The sequence below is a fragment of the Python bivittatus genome, unplaced genomic scaffold (assembly GCF_059951505.1).
Source record: "Python bivittatus isolate LINGU-HERP-01145 unplaced genomic scaffold, Pbiv_v1 ctg000980_np1212, whole genome shotgun sequence".
Lineage (NCBI taxonomy): Eukaryota > Metazoa > Chordata > Lepidosauria > Squamata > Pythonidae > Python > Python bivittatus.
This window is the reverse complement of record NW_028277125.1, coordinates 29380245-29400086: the sequence shown is the minus strand read 5'-3', so window position 1 is coordinate 29400086 and position 19842 is coordinate 29380245. Positions and strand designations below refer to the sequence as shown.

The 19842-nt window shown below is 37.0% G+C and overlaps 2 protein-coding genes across 7 annotated transcripts in view; both read left to right on the top strand.

The window, feature by feature from the left end:
* Positions 1–10888, top strand: part of COL4A3 (collagen type IV alpha 3 chain) — a 77058-nt gene extending 66170 nt beyond the window's left edge. The window contains exons 44-52 of the mRNA XM_025165344.2: positions 1128–1200; positions 3491–3562; positions 3723–3842; positions 4318–4416; positions 4614–4826; positions 5696–5873; positions 6427–6541; positions 10087–10259; positions 10804–10888. Coding sequence (XP_025021112.2) covers positions 1128–1200; positions 3491–3562; positions 3723–3842; positions 4318–4416; positions 4614–4826; positions 5696–5873; positions 6427–6541; positions 10087–10259; positions 10804–10888 — 1128 coding nt within the window. The remainder of the gene's footprint in view (positions 1–1127; positions 1201–3490; positions 3563–3722; positions 3843–4317; positions 4417–4613; positions 4827–5695; positions 5874–6426; positions 6542–10086; positions 10260–10803) is intronic.
* Positions 10889–15459: 4571 nt separating this feature from the next.
* Positions 15460–19842, top strand: part of MFF (mitochondrial fission factor) — a 28712-nt gene continuing 24329 nt past the window's right edge. For 2 of the 6 annotated variants that reach the window (XM_007420453.3, XM_007420450.3), the window contains exons 1-2: positions 15460–15714; positions 19406–19563. In XM_007420453.3, coding sequence (XP_007420515.1) covers positions 19526–19563 — 38 coding nt within the window. In that variant the 5' untranslated portion in view covers positions 15460–15714; positions 19406–19525. Of the gene's footprint in view, positions 15715–16716; positions 16906–19405; positions 19564–19842 lie in introns of all 6 variants that reach the window. The other 4 variants (XM_025165420.2, XM_007420454.3, XM_007420455.3 and 1 more) reach the window with 4 other exon arrangements.

Sequence of the window (19842 nt, the reverse complement as noted above, 5' to 3'; positions counted from 1 at the left end):
TTTGCTGTTTCACTCATGGATGAAATAAACTATTTCATTTCTGCTGTAGTTAGGACCTAGTTCCTGTTAAGGCATGGGGAGCAGGGAGGCTCAGAGCAAATGCAGAAAGAGTTTTCAGTCTACGTTAATTGACTTATGAGTGGAGTGTTTAGGATACGGGCAACTTTTCTTCTGTTGAGGGCCTCATTCTTCTGGGAATAACATCTGGAAGATTGTATGTCAGTAATAAGTGGAACTTAGCTATGCCTGTATTTTCTCTCTTATTGCAACCCTTCAGCAATGACTAATAGCTCCTGCCAAAGTTTGCCTTAATTACAAAGGTCTTTTAAAAATGAGCAAGGAATGCATTAAATTATACTAAGGACCACATGTGACCTTAGGACAGCAGGTTGCCCACATCTGGGTTCTGGACTAGCTGCTTTATACAAAACAGCTGAAAAATGTGGGTGCTTTCCATTGCTGTTGTTGGACAGACAATTCATCCAGGAAGAACAATGAGCATTAGAAATGTTGTGAAATAAGTATTAATGGTGGAACTGTTGTGGGATAATTATTAAGGATAGAATTAAGGGAGCTCACATGCTTTAATATGCTCATATATGTATGTATAGGTACATGCACAGACATAGCTTAAGGTACTTACTATCAAGAACAAGGAGTTATTCCTTGCATTATGTCTAGTCCTCAAAACTTGTGCTCATTTAAAAATCTCTCTCCTCACTAATTCAATGTTAAGTTTGATTCTGTTGGGATAATTTGCCTTAATAAATAATTAGTAGAGAGAGCATATTCTCAAATAATTTGAAATTGTTAAGAATACAGGGAGTGCCTGTACAGGAAGATACCTATACTGAAATTAGAGATAAAAGTTACCTTGGCAAAGAACTGGTTCCAGTGCTACTTTTATTTTTAATGAGAAAATAGAAATGTAAGGCCAGAACTTATGAGGACCGTATCATGTGGGATTGATAAGTGTTTATCTTCTCCAATTCTTCATTGCCAATGCTTCTGTTTGCTTGAGATTGTTTCCCCTTAACATTGATGTCCATTCTCTTTCTACCCTACTCACAAAATCTGTTGAAAACAGCTTAAAACTGTTAAAAGATGATTTCCCCCCTGACTTATAGGGAATGGAAGGAATCCCCAGCTCTCAGGGCCCTCATGGTGAGCCTGGCTTCCCAGGATTACCAGGAATAAAAGGTATTTGCCTATTTTCTCTACTTCTAAAATGCCATATTGCATCATTTATATATCACGTATCATGAATGAATTATAAATTGGATACTGTAGATAGAGAACTTCCTATGCTGGATTGATTGTTTGAGTGTTGTCAGCTTAGTTCCAGCTCTTAGCAACAACAAAGACTTTTTCCAGGATGATCTATAGGGGCTTGGATTAATGCAGCTCTGGAGCTGTGATTTCTTGCAAGGATTTTACGAAATTGACTCCAAGGTATAGAGAGCAACTTGTCTGTTTCCTTGCCATTTCCCCAAGCCCAAATCTCAAAAATGAACAAGAAAGCAAGACAAACTCCACCTCCTTATTGTTGTCACTGCCTGCATGCCACAAGAGATGACATGAAAAGGTATTTGTCCTTGTTATCTCTGAAATCAAGTTGGATTATGTTTTGCACAACTTATAAAGCAGGAATCAGCAGGCAAAAAGCCTTAAATCTGAATTCAGATGTTGAACCTAGAAAGAGACCTACACTAAGTATGAACAAATAATCAAATTTTATTTGATTCTAGAAAGAAAAAGATTGAGGTATATTTCAAAAAGAGTCAAAACAGGTTGTATATTCTTGCTAGTTGCCACAGAGATTTTCAATCAGTGATCTCCTCTGACGGTGTACTCAAGGAGTCCATTCGACCATGGAGGATTGGCTCCAGTTAGGAAAACTGCAGTGCAGAATTGGCCCGTTTCTGTCTTGGGTGAAGTCCAAAGGTTCTTACTTTGTGTGCTTATCCTTTATCCTTGCTATAAGCTTACTTCCTTGACAGGGTTGGCCTTTAAATAGAAAGTTCCAAAAAAGTATAGTTGATAAGATAAAAGATATGGCTTTGCTAAAATCTAAGAGGTTTCAGGAGAATAAAGCCAAATTTCTGGAATAAAGCATATAGCAGTGCTATACATGTAATAAATAGTTCAAAGCTTCATTTTAGATCGATGATAAAGTTATCAAGGTGAGCTTAAGCTATACTCCCAGGTTTAACTAAGCAACCTTCCCTCCTGAGTCAGATTTATCCTTAACCTTGACCTTTCTCAGAGCTACTGTTAAATACTGATCCAGGGAAATTTAATCCAATAAAAACTATATAACATAAATCACAATAACAAACAATAACATTTTATCAAGCTATTCTTTCCCTCCTTGAAATACAAATGTATTCTATGGAGCGCTTGTCCTATTGATAAATTGTTTTCTTCTGAAGGTCTTAAATGCATAACAACAATTATATCCAAATGTACTTCATTTTGGATTTATGACTGCCCTAACACTACAGCTAATGCAGAATTGTGCAGCTTTGCATTTAGGTAAAACAGGCTATGGATAGCTTATTACAACTACATTGATTAAAAGTCATCTGCACTGATTTTCACTTATTTTTTTCTTGCCTTTGCCCTTCATCTTGTTCACAATGATATTTTACTATATTTTATAAATGTTTATTTATATCGTCTAAAGTTGTTTTGGTTCCTGTGTAGCTCAGTGCAACTGCAAAGCTCTCATTGCAGGCACGTTGAATTTGGGCAGCTCCGCACGCAGTTACTGAAGAAGAGATAGTTGTAGGTTATAATGTTTGCCTTTTTAAAGGACTGTTCATAAAATGTAAGAATAGCCCACTTTCCTGGCAGTATGAACAAGAATGTGTATATCTTTAACCTATCAATCTCTCATATCAGTTGGATTTTTTGAAAATCCTGTATACTGCATCTGATATGACAAATTCCACTTAGCCAAATGATGGATGACAAGTGGTAACTGATATATTAATTAGGTCTCAGGTTTTACTGTACAAAAGAGTGCAACATACTGTATATAATATAAACATGACCCTTCTAATTTCAGCTTAAGGGGAAGAACAATTGTTCAAAATACACTTGTGAAAACTTTGGAAACATTTGGAGGGTACATATTTTCTCTAAGCCAAGCATTTCATAGCCATTTAGCGTTGGGACCTTCACCTACTTCATATGTTCAAATTGTACCAACAAGACAAAAGGATGCAATAATTGGCCAACTTAGAAATTTGGGGAGAACAATATTTGTACTGAATGTGCATCCTTATGCATATTTCTTTGAGAATAGATCCTATTATACTACCAAAAACAAGCAACTGCTCCCCCAAAAAACTCTGCACTATTGAAATGATATAAAATAGTAAATTGGGGCATGCATACAATAGTTATGTGAGCTTTATAGAATTCACAAATATTCTTTGACATCATAATCCTATAATTACTGTCTAATAATAGATCTTTCTTTCAGGAGAAAAGGGCAATCAAGGACCACCTGGACCAACCGGAATAGCAGGTCCTGGAGGGCCAAGAGGACTACCTGGTAGCAAATATACATGATCTAGTTTACTTAATTGTCTTGGATTTTTAATATGATTTGCTTATAAATAATTATAATTCTAAATAATGGCAATTAATTGTATAATTTTAATTATAAATCAGTAATCAAGCAACCCATTATTTGCTTGGATCTTCATTACTAGGCCAACCTGGACCATCGGTGAAAGCAGTTTCTTTCCCAGGAAGCCCAGGACCTGCTGGACCTCCAGGAAGCCCAGGAAGCCCAGGAGATCCAGGCCCCCAAGGGTCACCTGGGCAACCAGGTACACATTTCCTTCTTCTATTTCAGTGTTTCTCAACCTCAGAAACTTTAAGGTGTATGGACTTCAACATGATGGCTGGGGATTCTGGGAGTTGAAGTCCAGACCTCTTCAAGTTGCCAAGGTTGAAAAACCCTGCTCTGTTTGATCTACAACAATCACTCTGTTGTAGTGATTACTGCTCCAGGGTTACTTAGAGCTCTAGCTGGGGCTGCCTTTCTGTCTGGTTTGGACATTTCAGGTGTTAGGGAACTCAGGAGCTATGTTGGTCTTCAGAAGAACTCAGAGAGACAGAACACCTGCACGTGAGTGTGTTTGTTTCTGGGCGAAATGCAGAGTGCTAGTTATTACTGGCAGTTATTTGGGGCTTGCCTTGCAGTGAGTTTGCCTCAAGTCTTCTCTAGAGTGATCCCTTCCTTTTTAGGTATTGTTTTTAATATACTATAAGTTAACATTTTTCTTCTATTGTTCAATCCAGGATCTCCCGGTATAAAGGGCCAGTCAGGCCGTCTTGGGATTCCAGGTATATTTGGACCACCTGGACCAAAAGGAGAAAAAGGATTTCAAGGGCAAAAAGGTACTCTAATAAGGAGTTGTGAACGTATTACAAGATGCACTCTTTTTCTTAGTCCAGGTAATGGAGTAAAATATTTGGATATTGCCATGTACCTGACTACACTGATCATGGAAATAATGTGTATATTTTACCGAGTTTGCAGGCGGACAGATTTGCAAATATTTTTAATTGTTATTTTTTAATTAATTTATGTATAGGTTTACCTGGATTGCTTGGACTGCCTGGTATAAAGGGAATTCCTGGATTCCCAGGAAGCTGCATATCTAGTCCAGTGAAAAGAGGCTTCCTTTTTTCCCGGCACAGCCAGTCAACAAAAATTCCTTCATGTCCATCTGGGACAACTCAGATCTATGGTGGTTATTCTCTTCTTTTTGTACAAGGAAATGAACAAGCACATGGACAAGACCTCGGTACTTTTATACTTCAATTTATTTTTTCCTTAACAAGATATTGCATAAAGTTTGCTATGCAAAAGCAAGCATCTCATATCCTGGCTCAGATAACGTATCTAACAGGGCAATTCTAAACATATATTTTTAATTAGGTGTATTCCCAGACAACTGTGACTATATCCGAAACTTAAGGATGAATCTTTTCTCTACAGTACCCTTTCAGGATATAGAAGATGCATATATGAACAGTCCAGAGCAAATAACTATTTCTGGCAATTTACTCTCTTCATGAGAGTTTTTGGGCAGGAATAACTGCCAGCAGAAGCATTACTCTTTAATTTCTTTATGTGCTATTTTAGAACCCTATGAGCTAGTTGTTTCAGAAACACTGAGGAAACACTGAGGAAAAAAAACATGTAACATTAACTTATTTACATGATTTTCTAGCTATTTTATTTTAATGTACATCTTCCAATTGTATATTCAATATTGCTTTACACAGAACAAGGTTAATTCCAAGGGAATTAACCCCAAAATATTTTCTCCTCCCACAGCTTTTACTTCCCTGTTAAAAACCTTTGCTACTCCTTTGTTCTCTCAGATTAGTATTTTCCAGGGTGGTCTCTATTACAGCATTTCCCTACAGTGTATGGAGCTATCTGTACCAATACTATAAATTTATAGTACCAATTTATAGTACCAATACTATAAATCAGTGTTGTCTGGGGAACTCTGGGAGGGGAACGCTGGCTGGGGAATTCTGGGAGTTGAAGTCCACTCATCTTAAAGTGGCCAAGTTTGGACAACACTGCTATAAATTAAGCATACCTATAACAAAATAGGACACTATATAGACCTCACCAGAACTTCTCTTCTGAATCATCCAGGCACAGCTGGCAGCTGTCTTTCAAGATTTACTACTATGCCCTTTTTATTATGTAATTCCAACGGGGTCTGCAGATTTGCTTCTCGCAATGATTATTCATATTGGTTGTCAACAGAAGAACCAATGCCTGCAGATATGGCACCAATTTCTGGAAAAGCTTTAGAGCCCTATATTAGCAGGTAATTTTTCCTACTTGATTACCCCTTCTAATTTCTAAACAGATACTTATTTGATAAATACCTTTATATAAGAAACATTAAACAGATACTCTTTGGGTTTCCCAAAACAAAATCAAGATGCATAAGTGATTTTGGAAAAAGCCAAATAAAGAGGGAATTCAGAAGAAATGAACATTCCAAACAAAATAATGTCAATTCAAGTTAGATCTAATATAGATAGAAAAGATACAGTTTTTTAAAAAATATTCCATTTCTGTGTGTTCTGCTGGCTACTTGGTTTATCTCCATTTTTCTTCCAGCCTGATCTGACATTCTGCCCCTCACTCTCACCTCACTGCTTAGAGTGCAAGAGTATTTGAGTGGCAGGGAGAGGCTCTCAAGCCCACAGTCCAGATAGACTGTTTTCCAATAGTATCATTGAGAGCAAATATGTAGGAGAAAGAACAGGGAAGGCACTCCCAAATGCTAAAAATTCATTTGTACGCTTCAGTTTGTTTCTCCCTTTACTTGATGAGCATTTTCTCATCTGATGTATTTGTCTCTCACTTTGTAGATGCACTGTGTGTGAAGGCCCTGCAATGATGATAGCAGTCCACAGTCAAAAAACTTCAGTTCCATCATGTCCTCAAGGCTGGCAATCTCTTTGGAAAGGGTTTTCTTTTGTTATGGTAAGAAGAAAAAAATAAACAGAAGTACTGCTTTTTGTTTGGAATGACAATTCACTGGGCAAGGGATTAAAAGACAGGTGTTAAAGGATTTTAAAAACTGTTTTTAAAAAAACAGTGCCCAACCAAAATGATATATACTGTACCATTTATTAAGTTTTGTTATTGGGGTGAGGTGAGGGGAAAGGTACAGTGCTAATTAATAAGATACTTGAAATCCATCATATGAGAATAATGAGAAATTATTACCTGTCTTCCTTCCCCCTCCTTTCCTCCCCCACACCCCAATTTAAATCTTTGTCATTCTATGCATCTGATGAAATGAGCTGCAGCTTATGAAAGGTCACGCCTTCTAATAAAATTTGTTAGCTGGAAAAGGTGCCACCACATTCCTAACAGATTGGTTGGAAGCTTTACCAAAAACAAAGGCAGCTGCAGCAGTACCTTGCAACTTCTTTAAGTCAGGCTGTATTGTGGTTTTTGGCAAGGGATATCTGGTGTTAAGCATCAAGTCTGAAATGCCTGCATGATATAAATGTACTGGCTTCAGACAATCTCAGGGGCAAAAGTTGATACTGGTCAAAGAAAATGTCAACTAGAAAATAAGAAAAATCAAAACATCTAGCCTTGCTAGAATTAATGGAATACAGAAAGAAACTGGAATAAAAGAACAAAAACACCCAGAAAAAAACTGGAATTCTGCCAGAAATTAAGCTTGGGTAGCATATATGGAGGCTTCTTGTTTTGTGTATAGCAGATACGCTGAGATTGGAGATCTCTATTTCATTCTGATATAGATTTTGTGTCCATAATATTTGTTGCCAGATACAGCTCATTAAAATAAATTATCTTAAAATTTGGGGTCCTACCTCTGACACTGATTGAAGAAATTGTTTTAAAAAACAGAACTTAAATATATAAAGGCATGAGTTCACAGAAGTCCAGTCAGGCAGTATTCTTAATGATGAAAATTTGTACAAGGGTCTGACTAGCCCATTAAGAGAAAGGTTCTCTATTTAGAGTATACTGTATAGGCACTTGTCATCAATCAGATAGATCAACCAAAACAGACTTCAAAAGATGAGACAAGAAATTCTTGAGGAATCTCAGTTCTTGATCTGGCAGGAATTTGATAGTACTAGATTAAAGAGAGAGAGGCAGACAGGTACAGGGAAATGTCCAGCAAACTTTATCGGATTTGCACAATTTAAAACATTGCTGGCAGTGATTGTGATAAATTCAGGGACTGATTGTAATGGGTTGTGAGAATAACCTTGGGAGACAGGAGGATGAGCCACAATCTAGACAATGGCCAGACAAGAGATATCTCAGCCCACAGAAGGAATGGGGGTGGAGAAGGTGTCTCAGAAGGGACCCTCCCTAGTTCTCTGAAAAGTAGAACAAGAGAGGGGAGAAGTGCTTTCAGACTTGTGAGATTCTGTTACTGTAATTTTACAATAACGGTAGTGTTAGTACTTATGGTTTTGGTTTCCTATCTGGATTACCTTGAAGGGCTGACACAGATGCAGCTTAGTTCAGGAACCAAAGCATTGATTAATGTGTGAAAAGGGATGTATAGGTATTTTATGGTCTTGTGAGCATTTTTATAACTATATTTTATTTTCTGATAGCTCAGATAATAGCCCAGTACTTATCATGAGGTCAGCTTAGTGCCTTTTCAAATGATCTGCACAGGTCATTTAACTGCAAAAGTAAAAGAAAGTATTACCTAAAGTTGATTCCTTTAAATCAGCCCATCAATTTTAATGTTCTTATGACAAAAATAGCAGAGGGTCTTTTGGCACAACTGATTTTGAAGAAAACCTGTACTGTAATACAATATGTAACATATAAAAGTCACAAGGTTCCCACTAGGACTATGTTACCTTTTATTTTTATTAAGATAGATAGATAGATAGATAGATAGATAGATAGATAGATAGATAGATAGATAGATAGATAATTAAAAGTGTTAGTTACAATGGTAAAGGATAAGAAAAACAGACAGACAGACAGACAGACCGACCGACCGACCTTAGGAAAGCAACTTTCCACCCTCATTACAAGTATAAACAATTTCATAATCTTTTCACATCCTCTTACTTAACAGACATAAAACTCTTCATCCCATAACCTATCTCTTAACTATAGGCAAATCCAATAAGTAAGGTCTTCTCCAATTCAGGTATCAGCAAAAAGTCCAAACAGAGCCCTAAAATAATTGACATACTGTATATAAAACTCAACATTCCGCATCTGAACTCTTAGCTGTAAGCAAGTCCACATTAGAAGGCATAAAGTGGTCCCAGTATCCTAATGTGAACAATAGACTAAAGTTTAACATGACAAAAAGGGGCAATTTCTCCTTTAAAGAGAACAAGCTCACAAAAATTCCTTACTTTAAGTAAAAAAGACTGTTAGAAACAAAGCCAGTTTAAATGCTGTCAGGTTAGGATACATAAAGTAGCTGTAGGGGAAAAGGCTTAAACGCCATGTCAACTATAAGCAAATCCAATACACATCTTTCCAGTCTAGATATCAATAAATTCAAAAAGAACCACCCAAAATGGCAACATGTCCCATTTTAACCATGGTCAAATAAACCGACTTTGTGTTCCTTCTTTTTATGTAAAACAATCTTGCTCTTTATCCATTAAGATAATTGTTGATCCTTGTTTCAAACTTCTCCAATACTCCAAACAACCTCCTTTGTAAGTCCAGCAAAAAGAGATTCTACCAATTGCTCTCCAGGATTATCATATTTAATTCCTTCTTAATTTTTAAAGCCTCATCCAATTTTTTTTATATATATCTGGTGACAAATTCTTGTTCAAAGTCTTGTTCATGTTGATCTTGGGTAGGCTTCGTTGCTTATCTTTTTCTGTAACATCCTCTTCTGAGAACAGACTGTTCCCAAGAAGACACAACATAGCTGACATTATTGATTCAAGATCCTGGTGCAGTTCCTCAAAAATATCTCTGAACACCATTATAAATTACTTGTCTTGTTATGTCTCTAATATAAAAAACAGTTTTTCTTTCCCACAAAAATGAATTTATTCTTTAAAATTAATTTCAAAGTCTTAATATTCAAAATCCAGTATTCCAATGTTTTCTGAGCCCTTAATCCATTTAAAACTTTCTAGAGCCAAAACCTTGTCTTGCTTTTTGCTGTTTATTTTAAATTCTTAAAAATTATAAAGATACATCTTTGCAGAGCTGTCTTCAGTCTGCCATTCTTCCCCGGAAGTCTAGGGCTGTTACCTTTGTATGATTATACTCCTGCCCAGAAGGGAAAAAAGTTCCAAGGGAAAAAAGTAATATATTACTAAATGCATCTGAAATTTCTGTTGTTTGTTAATGCTAGTAATTCCAATATTATTAGCAAAAACTATTAAATGTTCTGAAAAAGTAACATGGATAAATTCTTTGTTGTCTTAATATTATGGGATACAATTAGTTCTTCACTGGAAGTCTAAAAACTGGTATTTCTTATCTGCAGATTATTAACCGAGACAGGTTTTTATGGAAGACATTTATCATTACAGTATACAGGTGCAGGCTCAGAAGCTTCTGGACAAGCTTTGGCATCTCCAGGATCATGCTTAGAAAAATTTCGTGCCACTCCATTCATTGAATGTCATGGCCGAGGGACATGCAATTATTACTCAAATTCCTACAGTTTCTGGTTGGCTTCACTAAATTCAAGAAGAATGTTCAGGTATGCTTATCTATACTATTTTGTCAGTGAGGCAACTTAAAATAAGCTAGTCCATTCCTTCATTGTAGTGTAATATGCTATCACTCGGCCAATTTACAAATAAAACTCATATTTATATCTATGTTTTGATAACTACCTGTCATTATAAGCCTTATTTAGCAAGTTGTCATTTCATGACAACCAACTGTTTACTGTTAGGGCTGTGCAATGCTTCTGATTCAAAAACAAAATGGTGCTTTGGAGGGTGTGCGTGTGGAACTTCTGCCTGCAATTATTTAAGCAGTCACAACTTTTCCCAGGATCACCCTGAAGACTCCAGGGAAACGATGTCGCTATTTTAAGGAACCACAGACAAATGCTATTTGAGGGCATGTGCTTCCTATGCTGTAAAGCACTTTTTTCTTCGAATGGAAAGCACTGCATAGTCCTAATTATTATTTTTACTTTTTGCACTTGTGTTTGAATCTGTGTTTATTAGCTGAATGTTTAAGATATGGGAGCTTTGTTTTGTTTAAAATACATTATTAAATTATTATCTTTAAAGGAAACCACTGCCACAGACTCTGAAAGCTGGAGATATGGAAAAAATAATTAGTCGCTGTCAAGTCTGCATGAGGAAACCCAACTGAACAGAACTGTTGTCTGAAAATTAAGTTCCAGTTTTGTTGCCCAGGGAGAAAAGCCTGAAACTAAACCAAATGCTTTTATGAACTTTTAATAATGTGTATTATAATCGTGAGACAAATTTGTACCATAAGCTGGAAAATCAGTGTTGTACAATAATGAAAAGTGCAATGTTCTTATTGTTTTGTTTTGCTAAAATGAAAAACGCTATCTTGAAAGAAATTATTGGTACCTGCTGTATTACAAGGCTGCCAGTTTCTAAACACTGCCATTCATGGATCCTTACAAATTATGAATTATGGTGTCATCAATCTTTTAAACAGAAAGGCTATAGCTCCCATCTTGCAATCTTCTCTCTCTACAGACACACAGTCACACATATACCAGTAAGCCTTATTATATTTAGTGAACTTAATTCCCAGCTCTCAGCAATCTGGATTCAGGACTGCAGCCTTAATTAATTATTTGGTGGTTCTGGGTTAAGTACAGAATAAATTAAAAATCAACTAAACAGGACAATTTATTCCTAAAGGTTTCAGTTGAACTAAAAAAGGCCTAATCCAGGAAGCAGATGTTCCATATATGGCATGATGGCAGCTAGGGAAGATCCTCACCCTCTTCTGAGTCTACATTACCTCCCCCAAGGTGCCTATGTTATCTGTTTTTGCTAAGGAATAATGTCCTACCCACTCCACAAAGTCAGAGAAAAGACCTTTCTCTGACCCCATGTGGCTCATGGCCAGTGAGCCTCATTATAACATGAACATTTTCAAGGGTTGCCTGTTGCTAGGATGGACTAATCCCCCACCTACACCTCTCTCTATCAATGAAACCCCCATCCTCCATTTCAATGAGGCTTTAAAATAACTTCCGTTTATGTCAGAGGAGGCTTTTTATAGCCTCACTGAGGCACAAGGAGGCAGTTTTTAAAGAAAGCTACCTTTTAAAGAAGGTGTAACCCTCCACTGCCCAATGATGCAAGCCTCTCTGTAAAATCACCCTCACATAGAGGTAAGGCTTTACAATAATCTCTGTTAATATAAAAGAGGCTATTTTAAAGTCTCATTGCAGCAACCCCCTTGTAAAAAATGCTCCATGTGTAGCATGAAATACAATGCAACTAAGAACAGGGAAAGATTATGAGTGAATTATGTATGGGGGGAGTTGAAAATGTGTTGAGGGCTACATTGTCACAGTAGGATATTTCTGCCCACTTGAAATCATGGCCATTCTATTGCCAACATGTACTCTCTGCCATGGTTGTCAAGAATCAGTTTTGGCCTCAGGCTGAAATGAACTCTGCACTGTGTGTCTAAAGCATGATTAATTTAATTTGAACCCAGACTGCTGGAGGAAAACTGACTGATAGGCTGTTCAGGTACCATGAAACAGAAAAAGATTCACCACTACTTTTAAACTTGATAGAGTTAAGTTTTTTTCAGGGTGTTGATGTACCATAAATGAATGATGCAGTGATATATAAAGCTGAGCATTTTGATGAGTATTTTGTGATTAAGTAACTTGGTAAATTAGTTTGCAAGGCACTGTGTGACAAATATATATTAAATATTCAGATGGAATCTACAAGCCTCAATGGTATCTTTGCCATTACAATAAATACAACAAAATATTAAGTCAGATATACATATCTAAATTGTGTTGACAAGTCAAGAATATTAGTTGTATTTAATAATGTTCTTTCCATGAACCTGAAAATAATAGTTTTATACCAAGGATCCACCTTTAATTACAATAATGCATGTTAATTCAGAAAAACTCCTATTGTTTTCAGTTAAACCTGATCCCTAATGCCTATTTCTAAAATATCAGTAATAAATAAACAATCTTTATCAGCAAGGGAGATTCCTATGCACAGTTTGTGGAAATATTCATCTGTATGCTGAACATTCATTGTGAGGCACATCCAATTGAACTTGATGAATTAATATAACAGGGGATTCACATGTGTGCCCTTTGGGAACTAATATAATTGCACTAGTGAGCATTAAAGCACAACTGGAGCTAGATTGGGATTTATGTATTAATTAATGTATAATGTATGTATAAAAGTATAGTTCTGAATATTCTCTATTTGTAATGCACTTGAAAAAAAATTTAAAATATTAAAGTTAACAATAAAGTTGCTACTATGTTTGATAGTTGTACAACTATTGGGTTCACTAGTTCACCATAAAGATCAGATCATATTTATTTTCTTATATACAAACATACCTACGCATCACACTTTTTTTTTTTTTTTTTTGTACTTTTGAGGATAGTCCCTGCAGTTTTCTTGGCAAGGTTTTTCAGAAGTGGTTTGCCATTGCCTGCTTTCTAGAGCTGAGGGAGGGTGACTGGCCCAAGGTTACTCAGCTGGCTTTGTGCCTAAAGTGGGACTAGAACTCAGGTCTCCTAGTTTCTAGCCTGGTACCTTAACCACTACACCAAACTGGCTTTCACACTATTCCACAATAATTCCTTATTTTGAAATAAATACATTACATCCATAAATACATTGAGGAACCAAGGGTTCCTGCCCTGTTCTAACAATTAGTTAAACATTCTATTTTCATGCATGAATGTGGATACAGAATATCCATGGCAAAATAAGTATCACAATACTCAAGTGGGCTTACGCTGAAGTAACTGTGATGCAAGATCTTTCCTGAAATACCATTGTTTCCTCATTACTAATATGTAGTTTTGGATGTAAATACATTTACTGTACTTGTTTTAACGCTTTTAGCATCTTTCCTTACAGTACTTTATAATCCTATGCATATTTGAAATCCTTGGTGCTTACTCTTAAGTATGCACAGACTTGCATTCATATGGTAACAACTTTCCAAAATCATTCATATCGATGATTATATTACATGTTTGTTTGCAATGCAAATGTGTAGGTTTCAAGGGTAAATAATATGTTCTCCTGAGACAGATTATGTAATTGTTTTATCATATTATAAATTATACTTGTTCTTTTTCATACTACTTTTTAAAAATCCAACTATTTATAACAGGCCGTGATCAAATGCAACATCGTTTTAAGTGACATTTTATCAAATCAGCAGAACACAGGAGAAAGCAATACATTTCTGGGGCCAGATTTATATCTGAAACTTAATACTCTATACTATTTTAAGCGTAACAGAAGATTACCATGCCCTTTGGACAAAATTTGGAGATGATACTACACTAGAGGGCAAAATCACTTTTCAAAATTACCAAGATGATGTTTATTGATATTTATATAAAGGATTGGGAGACCTGGTTTGGTACCGCATGTGAACAGGAATACTAATGGGTCACCATCTGGATATGAGCAAGAAGTGAAATGCAGCAGGTAAAAAAATCAAGTGTGCTGCATTGACAGAGCCATTGCATCTGGAAAATAGTAATTTCACTGTACTCTGACCTGGTTAGAATTGCTGTATCCAATTTTGGTATCACACTGTAAACAGGATATGAAGAATCTAGAGAGGTTTCAGAGGATTGCCAGGAATAATAATGGATCTGGAAAGTGAGGTCTATGAGAAATGGTTTTAAAAGCCGGGCATGTTTAGATTATAAAAAAGGAGACACAACAATCTAAAAGAAAGAAAGGAAGTGTGTGTGTGGGGGGGGGCATTCTTTGAAACCAAGGGCACTACAAGTAAGTAAAAGAAAGAAAATTCTAAAGAAATAAATTTCTGTCAGCTGTTAAGCAATGTACTAGCTTGTCTGGAACAGTTGTTGATTCCTCTTTGCTTGAGGTTTTCAAACAGGGACCAGGGGACCACCTGTCAGATTGATTCAGTGGATTTCAGTGCTAACCAAATTGGACTAGATGACCTGTAAAATCTTTTCCAACGCTCACATTTGATTCTGGAAATGAAGAATGGGCGGAAGGGGAAACAAAGGTGGGGCAGCCTCTGCATACTTTCCATTAAATCCTGTCACAATCCATATATTGTACTGACGTGAGTGTGTGCTTAGCTTCTTGCAATAAAATGAACGCCAGAAAGAAATTGTGTAAATGCTATACAGTATTGCAGCTCAGCAAGCACTAAAGGTAAATTTTAAAGTATCGTTTTAAATGCGAAACAAAACTCATCTTTGGAACGAGACAATATAGTGTGCGTAAAGTGTTTTAAACCCATGAAAGTACAATGTAAATGTTATGTTTGCTTAATTGATTATGTTATGTATTTAAATTTTTAGTAAAGCATTTATAAACAGTCATGGGAAAACGCATGTTTTGCAGGGTGGCACACAAATTTTTACATAAATCATATGCCCCACATATTACGTTGTTGCTAAGTTTGCCAGATCTATACGCGACAGAAAACCGGAACAAAATTTAAATGAAGATTTAGTCTTTTTAACCCTGATTTTCCAAGTCTTTATCATCCTCGGACTCCAATACTGATATTTAAATCCTTTTTGAAAGAAGCTGAATCTAAAATAAAATACCAAAAATAAACCAACCCACCCTCTATAGTCCCTAACCTCATCGCGCCAGCTAAAGGAAGAAAACCTTTGGCTTTCCGCAAAGCGAGCGTGAACCCAGCTGCGACCATAGTAAAGATGGCCGCGATGCTTTCTAATTCCTGCTGAGGGTCCGGTTCCACCCTTCCTTGGTCACGCGATATATCACGGAGCGATCCCGGCTGCCGGTTACGGCGGTTCAATTGGGACAATTTGGGTCGTTTCTCTTTTTGTTTTTGTTTCTTTGAGTTCCGCGCTGTGGAGCGACGTGCTCCGCCACTAACGGCCCCTGAAGGAGGACGCAGCCTCAGGCGGCCGGAGTGGATACTTGGGACCAGGCTTCCGCCTCCCCGCTGGCCTCAGGGTGAGAAATCAAGGGAGAATTGGTCTGGGGCCTTCTCTCCGAATTAGCAGTGGGGCAAAACTGGGGAGTTTGTATAGGAATCCTTAGCGGCTTCCTTGCTGAATTCAGATGTTCTCATTTACTGTTTTCGTCTGCTGACCCCCCCTTCCCCACAAAAGCTCGGCCCCCGGCCCCAAGGTCCTTTTGCTTCCTTGCTTCAACAGCCTTGCCCCGCTGCTGCTCCTGTTCCCCCCCCGGCCCCCCAGTCGCAAGCCGTAGCTATCTTTTGTCGCATTAACGCCTCCTCTTCCTCCATTGATTTACTGCACCTTCTGCCTTTTTTTTTTTTTTTTGCGGGTTTGCTAACACTTATTTTTATCTCAAGTACTGTGTGGCCCATTCTGGGCACCCCATTTAAAGAAAGATTCAGAGAAACTGGAGCAGGCTGAGAGAAGTGCAGCAAAGTGCAGCTTAGCCTTACAAGAGACTGAAGCTGCTGGGAATATTTAGCCTTGAGAAAAGAAGGCTGAGAGGGACATGATAACTGTCTTCAAATGCCTAAAAGGATGTCAGGTGGTAGAAGATCAAAGACCTGCTCTTTCTCATTCCAGAAAACAGTAAGTTTAAGTTCCAGGAACCAGGAAGGCAGATTCTGATTAACTTTGGAAACTTTCTTACAGTAGGAACAACAGTTTGACAGTGGAACCAATTACCAAGAGAGGTGATAGGTGTCATTTCATTATAGGTTTTCCAGCAAGGGCAGGAGAGCCATCTGTCTGGGATGCTTTAATTGGATTCTTGCACTAAACAGACAGTTGGACTTGATGACCGAAATGGCCTTTTCAGCCCTTTGATGCTATAATTCATTTGCCCTCCTTAATTCTGCTTTGACCATTACCTCCATATGTATAGGCAGAATGCAACTGAATGCCAGGTGCTAACCAGTGCCAAAAGACTGTTAAAGAGACTCCTGCTCTCTTACCCAGCTAGGGACCTTCCTGAGTTGATTTTTTTTTTAAACAGGGTGAAAAACAGGACCTCAGATGAGATGGAGTTCCCATCCAATCAATAACTGCACAACAGAGTCTTGAGATACTTAAGGACTAGCAAATTTATTGCTGCACAAGTTTTTGTGGACCAACATGTTTCATCAGAAATATGGAGTATGGTTCTGGGAACCACTATAAAGACATGCAATTGGTGATGGAGTAGGTGGGTAGAGGGGAAGGTGAGATACAGAATTGTCATAAGTAGTGGCTTTCACTTAGATTCTGTTCACACAACTATCTCAGCCTATGCTGAATTGGGATTTTAAATATATTCTTACAGCACATTGAAAGGCAGATGTTCCATTGGTTCACTTCTTGGTCAATAATAAATGGTAATAGATATTAACAACAGCAACAGCTTGGCATAGGGTGATTGTCATGGCAAGATTCTCATGTAATTATACAAATCATAATTTTCAGCCATTCTTGTTTCTTCTTTTGAGATAGAGTTGACTCTCCTAATCCAGTTTGTTACACTTCTGATACCAGTTTAGCAATAATTTGTACTGGACATACATTCCTTTGATTCCTCATTGTTATACCTCAATTGTATTTAGATAAAATTGTGTGGTCCCCATTTTTCTTTGTAGATGTTATCTGATGGGGTGTATCAGGTTATGGAGATTTTGTGTTATTTCAGCATGTCCATTGACTCTTGCATTTGCACAACATTATAAACCAAAAATCTAGTGAAGCCTGGCTAGTTCTTGAGCAGCAGGAACGATCAAGAAAACCAAGAATTTAGCAGAAACCATTATGTGTAAATCAGGACCCCTGGTTTATTGCTATTAGAACAAATTTAGGCTTATAATTTCATTTATTGGAGAAAGCAACACACCAAGGCTGTGTTCATGTATAATGCTAAGCCAGGGGTTTTCAGAAGTTGGTGACTTGAATTGCTAAACCATAATGTGTAGCTTCATATTTTAAATTAAATCAAGAACAAGGAAACAACCTTCTATCCCAGTTTAGATATAAAACTAAGCCTTTGGTAGTAAGTCGCTAATTTATTTAGCTGCTTCTGCAGATGGGAGAACAAAATAAGAGGGTTCATAAACAGCAAGCCCAAGTTCTCTGGAATTCTGGCGAAGTATTTTGTGCAGAATGATCCTAGAGAACTTTAACTGAACAAACTCCTGGTCTACAAAGTTTATAGATCAATGCACTTTCTATGGGCTTCCTTCAGTGGCTCTGGGTTAATAGAGTTGCAAAAGGAATCATCAGATGCCTCAGTTAATAGCTTCTGCACATTCCCTTTCCTTTAACCATTCTTTTTCTGCCTCTAGGGTTCAGAATATGAGATTAGACTGTGTAAGAAAGTATGGATGTGTTAATGATAAAACTTTACACTGCTTTCATTTTTATGTATGGAATGTGTGAATATTAATCAATTTTTGCTGCTTTGCAATAGATCTTGTGCAGGAAGTTCTATTTTGTTATACCATTCCCCACCCTACCCCCCAGTTTTCATGGGTGCAAATGATACACTGTATTAATAGCATACACCTGGTCTTCCTTTTATTTATTTATTTGCATTAGAAAAAGTGAAAAGGTCACCTGTGTAGGTAGCTTAATTTTTCTTTATAGGACCCTTATTATTGAAAACTCATCTTGTACATACGTATATTATATACATGTTTTTTGGAAACAGGGCCGCTAGTAATAACAATAATTTATTAAATTTATATGCTGCCTGACTCCCAGTGACTCTGGGTGGTTTACAGTTGTTAAAACATTTAAAAAACAGAGAACAATAACGAAAACACAAAAACAGCATGAAACAAAGGGACAGCAATGGCAGAGGGGAACAGAAAGGAAGAAAGAGGTATCAGCTGTCCTCTCCAAAGGCCTGGGCAAACAGCCAGGTCTTGAAGGCCCTTCGAAATCCCAGTAGTAGTTGAAACGATTAAGTAGAAATGATTAGCTTGGCTTTCTCCACTGTGCTTGTGATCTCAGTCTAGATCAGTGTTTCTCAACCTTGGCAACTTTAAGATGGGTGGACTTCAACTCCCAGAATTCCCCAGCCAGCCTTGCTGGCTGAGGAATTCTGGAAGTTGAAGTCCACCCATCTTAAAGTTGCCAAGGTTGAGAAACACTGGTCTAGATGATGCCACATGTGCTTTATTTTAATGGGATCTGTATAAGGCCCCATATTTTGATGGTAAAGGGGGAAAAAAACAGAGGGCTAACTCTGTACGTATTTAATATATTGTATTTTACCTTGTGGGATTTACTATCCCATGGGCTTAAATAGTCATATTCTCCATTTTATCTTTGCAATTGCTAGGATTAAAGCCTAGAAGAAGGGCAGGTATTGCAATGCTGTCTTTGTTTGGTCATTAATTAGGTACATATTATTTTTGTTAAATATGGGTTATTATTTTACAGATTTAGAAGCTGTGTTCTGGCTGCTTGTTTTAAGTCTTCAACAGTTTTACTGTGAATTATAGTTCCATTCTTCTAAAAATCAGAGTTGAGGATTTAAAAAGAAATGGCATTTCTGAATCCTCATAAACTTTTAAATATTTGGAAGCTATTTGGCATATTCTTATCAAGTTCACATTATAGAATAAGTAGATACCATTTAAAATGTCATTGGTGATAAATATTTTATTAAGTAATATGCCTAATACTTCTCTCTGTTCTTCTTTTTCCCCTTACAGCTCGAAAAGCAGTTGTCATGCTGTCTTATGTAGAAAAGTTCCACTGTATAGTGAAATTGTTCTGTAAAGTAAACTCTGCTATAGTGTAGTAATATTAAAACATTGCAAGCAAACATCAAAATGAGCAAGCGAACAAGCAGTGAAATTCCTTTAGGAAGGTTAGTGAAAGTTGAAGAATTACATTTGTACTTATACTAGTGAGTAGATGAACTGTTGTAGTATCTTGATTTATTACAACGTGACTCTTTTGCATGCAGTGTTCTCTGGTCTGATAGATTTCCTTTCCTTCCCAGTTAAAATTATATATACTTGTTATCTTTCTTCTGTAGTAGGACTCAAGGATCCATACATAACATCCCCAGGTGGTTTTCCATTTGGAAAATGAAAAGGTCCAGATATGTCAGAGTGTAACAGGTTTTTGTCAAATAATGCTCAAA